This window comes from Nicotiana tabacum, chromosome 18 (genome assembly GCF_000715075.1).
Source record: "Nicotiana tabacum cultivar K326 chromosome 18, ASM71507v2, whole genome shotgun sequence".
NCBI classification, from domain to species: Eukaryota; Viridiplantae; Streptophyta; class Magnoliopsida; order Solanales; family Solanaceae; genus Nicotiana; species Nicotiana tabacum.
Genome location: NC_134097.1, coordinates 48,075,546 through 48,083,996, shown reverse-complemented (window position 1 = coordinate 48,083,996; position 8,451 = coordinate 48,075,546). Strand labels below are relative to the sequence as shown.

General features: G+C 43.8%; 1 protein-coding gene across 1 annotated transcript; it reads right to left on the bottom strand.

Annotated features, from left to right (window-relative positions):
• Positions 1-5,852: 5,852 nt before the first annotated feature.
• On the bottom strand, positions 5,853-7,811 carry LOC142172503 (uncharacterized). The gene is made up of 3 exons (XM_075236135.1): positions 7,633-7,811; positions 6,066-7,221; positions 5,853-5,966 (listed from the first exon to the last, which is right to left on the bottom strand). The coding sequence occupies exons 1-3, from the start codon at positions 7,809-7,811 to the stop codon at positions 5,853-5,855; spliced, it is 1,449 nt and encodes a 482-aa protein (XP_075092236.1).
• Between the last annotated feature and the right edge of the window lie 640 nt (positions 7,812-8,451).

Here is an 8,451-nt window from a genome sequence, read left to right as displayed (position 1 = left end):
CTGGGTTATGCCCTTTTATTTATCAAAATGTATGAAAGAATTCTGGGTAAACTTCCTTTTGGTCGTTTTCTTGCTGCAAAGCTGTTTCAATGCTCGTGCACTTCATTTCTTTTTTGGGCTACACCTGCTTTTTGCACGGTTGCTTTGGATCGCACCTGTCTCAATTTTCATAAACAAAGAAAAATTGTCAGTTTGAAATTGTGGTCGGTTTTGTGGCCTTCATTGTTTTTCTTGGTCCCAAGCTTCATTTCTATTTGAGAAAATTCGCCATTGATTGGCTTCCAAGACAACCTCCTTTCAAACTGATAAGACTCAATATTTCAGGGTTTCACGCTAATTTGTGCGTGTACGGCTCTGTTTCTTCCGTCTCACTCTACTTGGGGATTTTGAGGTAATCAAACGCCATGATCAGTCGGGATTGGACTGACGCATCACTGAGGCCGGGTATGTTCTCCACCTCTTTTCCAAACAGAGCCCTGTGAAACCGGTCCTGCCACCTTTTCTTTCTAGCATGTTTTGGGGCTTAGGGTTAAACCGAAAAGGAATCCAAAGAAAAGTAAACAAAAAACGAGAAAAAATGAATTTAAAAACAGAAGCGTCTTTTTTTTTGGGAAAAGAAAGACTTATCTTGGCACATGCTGGCTTTAAATTGACATAACCTGCTTTTTGGACTGGATGCCTGACTCTCACGAACCTACATGGCGAACCAAACAGATCTATGTTTCCAAACCAGGGAACCTTGTCAGAACCTTCTGTGGTGAAATCCTCTTTCGGCCGATAGCGCTCTTTGCGAGTTTTCGCTAGCCGACCTCTCTCATTTCTCTTCTTATCGTCGCCTTATAGTGCTCGTCATGAGTTTTCACTAACAAGACTCTCTCATTTTGATTTCTCTGCTCGCCATCGCCTTATGGTGCCCATAGGTTTTCACCAATAAGACTCTCTCGTTTTGATTCTCTGCTCGCCATCGCCTTATGGTGCCCATAGGTTTTCACCAATAAGACTCTCTCATTTTGATTCTCTGCTCGCCATCGCCTTATGGTGCCCATAGGTTTTCACCAATAAGACTCTCTCGTTTTGATTCTCTGCTCGCCATCGCCTTATGGTGCCCATAGGTTTTCACCAATAAGACTCTCTCATTTTGATTCTCTCATCCTGACTGCGTCGGATCTGAGCAATTGCGTCCTTTGATTTTGAAGAAACTTTTGCCGATTGATCAGAAGGACTTGCAACAGGTTTGGGGTCAAAAGAACTTGGATCGAATTACAACTTTGGAACCGTCCAGGCGGGATTATCGCCGAATTATTATAATGTCTGCCCCAGTTTAAATTTTTTGGGGAGAATTATATTTTGGTTTTGGTGTGAATGAACCCCATAGAGAGGTTGCCTACGTATCCTTTCGGAATCAAGTCAAACGTAGTTCAAGAAATTTTGGTTTTTTTTTTTTTTTTTTTTAGAACTTCACTTCCGGGTTTCAAAGAGGGTAATGAAAGAAAGGTAAATGGCTCAAAAGGTTAGCAAAGGATTTGAGTGTTTGGGTAGCGGGAATGAAAGCCTTCGTCCTCTCAACTGTGCAAAAACATCGTCAGAGCAAGTTCAAACATAGTATCTTTTTACTGCATCCGCATTCACGGCAGTGTCGGGATCTTTTTCTTCAATATCACCTAGATATAATGCTCCCCTGGGCAATATCTTCCTAATGATGTATGGACCTTTCCAATTAGGAGCAAATTTTCCTTTCGCTTCCTGGTGATGTGGAAGAATGCGCCTTAACAGCAGTTGACCTACTTCAAAATTCCTGGGTCGCACTTTCTTGTTGTAAGCACGAGCCATTCTTTGTTGGTACAATTGCCCGTGACAAACCGCAGCCATTCGCTTTTCATCAATCAGCGTTAACTGTTCCAAACGAGTTTTGACCCAATCACTGTCTTCAATTTCAGCTTCAACAATGATCCGGAGAGAAGGGATTTCTACCTCTGCCGGTATTATAGCTTCGATCCCGTAAACCAACAAGTATGGGGTTGCCCCTATTGAGGTGCGTACTGTAGTGCGATATCCAAGTAGGGCGAAAGGTAACTGCTCATGCCATTGTCTGGAACTCTGGGTTATCTTCCTCAAAATCTTTTTGATGTTTTTGTTCGCTGCTTCAACAGCGCCGTTGGCTTTCGGCCGATAAGGAGTGGAATTCCTATGCGTTATTTTGAATTTTTCACACACATCCTCCATCAAATGACTATTCAGGTTTGCTGCATTATCTGTGATTATAGTTGCAGGAATACCGAAACGACAGATAAGATTTGAATGTATGAAATCCACCACGGCTTTCTTAGTGACTGATTTGAGAGTGACAGCCTCGACCCATTTTGTGAAGTAGTCGATAGCGACCAATATGAATCTGTGTCCATTTGAAGCTTTGGGCTCAATCGGACCAATGACATCCATACCCCAGGCAACAAATGGCCAAGGTGCAGACATGGGATGCAGTTCTGTGGGAGGTGCGTGAATCAGATCTCCATGCACCTGACATTGATGACACTTTCGAACGAAGCTGAAACAGTCCTTTTCCATGGTCATCCAATAATATCCGGCCCGCAAGATTTTCTTTGCCAAAACGTACCCGTTCATATGAGGTCCACATACCCCTGCATGTACTTCATGCATGATCCTGCCTGCTTCTTCGGCGTCAACACATCTTAATAAGTTGAGATCAGGGGTTCTTTTATACAATATCTCACCGCTCAAAAAGAATCCACTTGCCTGCCGCCTAATAGTTCTCTTCTGATCTCCAGTAGCATGTTCAGGGTATTCTTGTGTTTTCAAGAACCTCTTAACATCCTGGTACCATGGCTGGATACTTGGTCCTGCCTCGATGGCGTTGCAGTAACCATGTCTTTCCCTGATTTGGATTTCCAAGGGATCGATGTGGGCGTTGCCTGGATAAGGTAACATTGAAGCTAAAGTGGCAAGTGCATCGGCTAATTCATTGTGACATCGCGGGATATACCTGAACTCTACTGATCTGAACCGCTTGCTGAGATCCTCTACGTGTTGCCGGTAAGGAATAAGCTTGACATCTCGAGTTTCCCATTCACCCTGTGCTTGCCGGATAATCAAATCAGAATCCCCCATAATCATCAAATCCCCAACATCTTGATCAATCGCCATATTCATGCCCATAATGCAGGCTTCATATTCAGCTGTATTATTCGTGCAAAAAAACGAAGCCTAGCTGTAGCCGGATAATGTTGACCAGCAGGTGAGATCAAGATTGCCCCTATTCCTACACCTTTGGCATTTACGGCCCCATCAAAGAACATCTTCCAAACGTGAGCATTTTCCGAGACCACTTCTATGGTATTTATTTCTTCATCTGGAAAATAAGTACTCAATGGCTGGTATTCCTCATCAACCGGATTTTCGGCCAAATGATCTGCTAATGCCTGGGCTTTCATTGCCGTACGGGTGACATAGACTATGTCAAATTCAGTAAGCAAGATTTGCCACTTGGCCAGTCTTCCAGTAGGCATTGGTTTCTGAAATATATACTTCAAAGGATCCAGCCTGCTTATGAGGTGAGTAGTGTGAGTTTGAAGATAATGTCTCAATTTTTGGGCAACCCATGTTAAAGCACAACACGTTCTTTCCAACAGAGTGTACTTGGCCTCGTAGCCGGTAAATTTCTTGCTCAAGTAGTAGATCGCCTGCTCCTTCTTTCCGGTTATGTCATGTTGCCCGAGGACACAACCGAAAGAATTTTCCAAGACTGTCAGATACAAGAACAGGGGTCTCTCTGGCTCTGGCGGGACCAAAACTGGGGGGTTTAAAAGATATTCTTTGATCTTGTCAAAGGCTTCTTGACATTCAGCCGTCCATTTGATCACTGCATCATTCCTTAATAGCTTAAATATGGGCTCACACGTGCTAGTTAGCTGGGCAATGAATCGACTGATATAGTTTAACCTGCCCAACAGACTCATCACGTCTTTCTTCGTTCTTGGGGGAGGTAGATCTCTGATAGATTTTATCTTTGTTGGATCTAACTCTATACCTCTCCTGCTTACTATGAAACCCAAAAGCTTGCCTGATGGGACTCCGAAGGTGCATTTGGCCGGGTTCAGCTTCAAGTCGTACTTTCTCAGTCTCTCGAAGAATTTCCTCAAGTCTTGGATATGATTGTCTCGAGTCCTGGACTTGATTATCACGTCATCCACATACACCTCTATTTCTTGATGCATCATGTCATGAAAAATGGCAGTCATGGCTCTCATGTAAGTTGCCCCAGCATTCTTCAGACCGAATGGCATAACCCGATAACAGTAAGTGCCCCATGGTGTAGTGAATGCAGTCTTCTCAGCGTCTTCTTCATCCATCAACACCTGATGATATCCAACGTAACAATCTACGAAAGACTTGATCTCATGTTTGGCGCAATTATCAACAAGGATGTGGATGTTGGGCAATGGGAAATTGTCTTTGGGACTCGCTCTGTTCAAATCTCGATTATCCACACAGACCCGAGTTTTCCCATATTTTTTCGGCACTGGAACAACATTCGCTAACCACGTGGTGTACTGGATTACCCAAATTACTCCCGTTTTCAGCTGCTTGGTGATTTCTTCTTTAATCTTGTCACTGACATTAGTTTTGAACTTTCTTTGCTTTTGTTGAACTGGAAGACAATCAGGGTGAATTGGCAATTTATGCACCACTAGATCAACGCTTAATCCTGGCATGTAATCGTATGACCAAGCAAACACATCTTTAAATTCAACAAGGAGTTGAACTATCGCGTTTCGCGTTCTCTCGTCCGTGTGAATGCTTATTTTGGTCTCTCGGATTTCTTCAGGAGTTCCCAAATTAACTAGTTCGGTGTCATTCAGATTCGGCTTAGGTTTGTTCTCAAAGTGTTCCAATTCTCGATTTATTTCCTTAAAAGCCTCTTCTTCGTCGTATTCCATTTCTTGGTTCATTATTTCGCAGTTAGATCGCATGTTTGAATCCGGGCATGAAGTCCGCAAGCATGTCATGTTATTTAAAGCCGCATTATTAGAACTGAAAGAAATAAAACAGAAAAATAAAAAAATCAGAGAGAATAAATAAGATAAAAGATGAAATATTTATTTTATTTCATTGAATTTTGAAGATAATAGGGTTTACATCAGAATTTAAGGACAGGAAACTAAAAAGAAATCATTCGAGTTACACCCCAAAATAACTCGTGATGCAGAAAAGGTGGCAAGACTGGTCTACCAGGATTCCTGCTTGATCGGAAACGGAGTAGCCTTCCAGTTTTGCAATTTGGCATCGGGCCCCATATAAAGCACCTCAGCGGTGCTCGAGCCTTCTCCCAGCTGAACCATATGGGTTTCGTACATCATTTGCCTCATAACCTCACAGATTTCTTCAATTTCCTCGGTCGTGAAGGTCGCATCCTCTCTTTCTTCATTGTACTTGGGTTTGACGAATGTTTTGTAAAGATGGGGAATTGGCTGAGATAATACCCAACCATTGCTCTTCCGTTGGTTTGCCCACAATACGTTAGCTTCTTCGGCGTAAAAACCAATACCGAAGAACTTTTCGGCGGCAGGTAATGTAATAGGTTCGGTGATACCTTGCAATGATGCCCCGAGTCCCTTTCCCAGTTTATAACCATGCCTGATCATTTCCTTGGCAACCATAACTGACGTTTTTGAGAGAAAAGGTTGAGGGTAGGGGCTTCCTTCTTCGCATTGGTCTGCGACCACAACCTCGAAAACTTGATAGACTCTATGTTCACTACCCTCCTTATCTTCGAGGCATGGAACCGACGGGTCTCGATAAATTGAATTGTCATCCTCTCCATGGACTATAATCTCTTAATTTTCATGTACAAATTTTACCATCTGGTGGAGAGTAGAAGGTATGGCTTCCGTCGCATGAATCCAGGGCCTTCCTAGAAGGAAATTGTAAGAAGTATCCATATCTAGGACCTGAAAGGTCACCTCAAAATCCACAGGTCCAATAGTCAAAATCAAATCGATCTCGCCTAGGGTGTCCCTTTTGATGCCGTCAAAGGCACGAACACATACGTTGTTGGGCCTGATTCTCCCTGTTTCGATCTCCATTCTTTGCAGAGTCGAAAGGGGACAGATATCCACTCCGGACCCGCCATCCAGCATGACCCTCTTCACATAGTACCCTTCACATTTAACTGTTAGGTGGAGGGCCTTGTTGTGAGCGGCCCCTTCCGGGGGCAGATCATTTTTGCTGAAGGAAATTTGATTGATCATGAAAAATCTTTCTGCCATCCTCTCTAGCTGTTCCACGGTAGTTTCAATTGGGACGTAAGCTTCATTGAGGGTCTTGATCAACACTTTTTGATGCTCAGTTGAATTCATCAATAGAGACCACAACGAGACCTGAGCGGGAGAGTTTCGGAGTTGATCAATTATCTCGTAGTCTGCAGTTTTCATTTTCCTGAAAAACTCTTCCGCTTCCTCGGCGCTAACCGGTTTCTTGAGTGGGAAACGCTTCTTTGTAGAATCATTCAACTCCTCCAGGTTGAGGTATTTCTCAGTTGGGTTAGTTTCATTCACTTCTCCCAGGATTTCTTTTCCTTTGTAGGTTACTACCTCCTTGTTATAATTCCATGGGACGGTAGTAGGATCCGTCATGGGCCTCTGCAGCGCGCGTCCAATAATCACGGGCTCATTCAGCCTTGGTGAAATTATTGGCCCCCGTTCCGCATAGGTCCCTTTGGGCACATACATCTTAGATCCTTTGTTCAGCTCAAACCTTCTTGGAGGGCTCAATGTCACTTGTCCTTTCTTCGAACCTCGGGGGACATAAAGGACAGTATCTTTCGAGGGTACTACCTCAATTTTAGTTTTCACTGCTTTTTCTGTGTTTTGAGGGTGGTTTTTACTCTTCTTGTCCACCTTTTCTTGCTTTGCATACGTCTTGGGCTCTTTCTCAAAGTCGGCGATTGCAATGATGGCTTTCAAGACATGATCAAACTCTTTATCTTCGCAGATCATCCCAATAATCGGTCCATTGTTGTGAGTCGGTAACGGATTGTTGGTCACATTAGGAATGTCTTCGTCCTTTAACACTATTCGTTTTTGTTCTATGAGGTTTTCAACAACCCTTTTCAAAGTCCAACAGCTCTCAGTGTCATGTCCTTCCACTCCAGAATGATAGGCACATCGGGCACCAGGTTGGTAAGAGGGTGACTCTGGGTTTTGCCTATTTGGGGGTACAAGTTGTAACAAACCCATTTGGACCAATTTGGGGAAAAGGTTGGAATATGATTCACCAATAGGTGTGAAGTCCATTTTCCTGGGCGTCTCTCGAGTGCGGGCGTTGTAGGGGAGATTATTTTGTAGATGTCGGGGATTATACTGAGCTTGGTGAGGAGGTTAATTTCTTGGAAATTGAGCTCGTTTTTGGTGAAATTGTTGTTGTGGCCTAATATATGGTTGTGCATTCATTACAGTGTAGGGCTGAAGGTTCATAGCAAAGGCCGCATCTTGATGGGGGTAGTAGTGTTGCGGGGGTCTTTCAGAGAAATGAAATCTGGACGGATGGGGTTTTCTTACACTCGAAGTTGCCATTGTTGCTTCTTCCTTCTTCTTTCGGTTTGCTCCTCCTCCAGACCCGCCTTGGATTGCTTGGGAGGTAGCCCTTATAGCAGACTGACTTAAGATTCGCCCTATTTTTAAACCATTTTCCACCATTTCGCCGATTTTGATGGCTTCAGCAAATGGATTTCCCATTGCAGACATCATGTTTTGATAATAATCAGCCTCTTGAGCTTGAAGGAAAACGCTGACCATTTCTGTTTCATCCATGGGAGGTTTGACTCTGGATGCTTGTTCGCGCCATTTGACAGCATATTCTCGGAAGCTCTCCGAAGGCTTCTTCTTTAGATTTGACAATGAATTCCTGTCGGGGGCAATGTCGATGTTATATTGAAACTGCCTGACAAAATCCCTAGCCAAGTCGTCCCAAATGTGCCAATACCGGTCAAAGTTTCTCCAAAGTAAGCCATAAGAAGTTCTTCTTTTCCGCCCGCTCCCCGCAACTGGTTGCAGTACCTTTTGAGGTGGGCTATGGGGTCTCCATGCCCGTCATATTTCTCAAACTTTGGGGTTTTGAAACCCGAGGGCAGATGTACGTGTGGGAACATGCATAGGTCAGCGTAAGATACGCTTTTTTGCCCGCTCAGACCCTGTATATTTTTGAGAGTTTGCTCCATGCTTCTCATTTTTCTGGTCATTTCCTCTTGTTCAGGAGTTTTCTCGGCTTTCTCCTGTCCTGCGATAAACTCGTACCGAGACGGCTGAGGGTAAGCATTGGTAGTGAACTAACTAGGTTCCAATGGAAGAGGTGGTGCTTGAAATGTGAAGGATGATGAATCGAAGTTAGGCCTGGGTAAGACAGGTTGTGCCGTGGATGAACAAGGTGGAGCAGTGA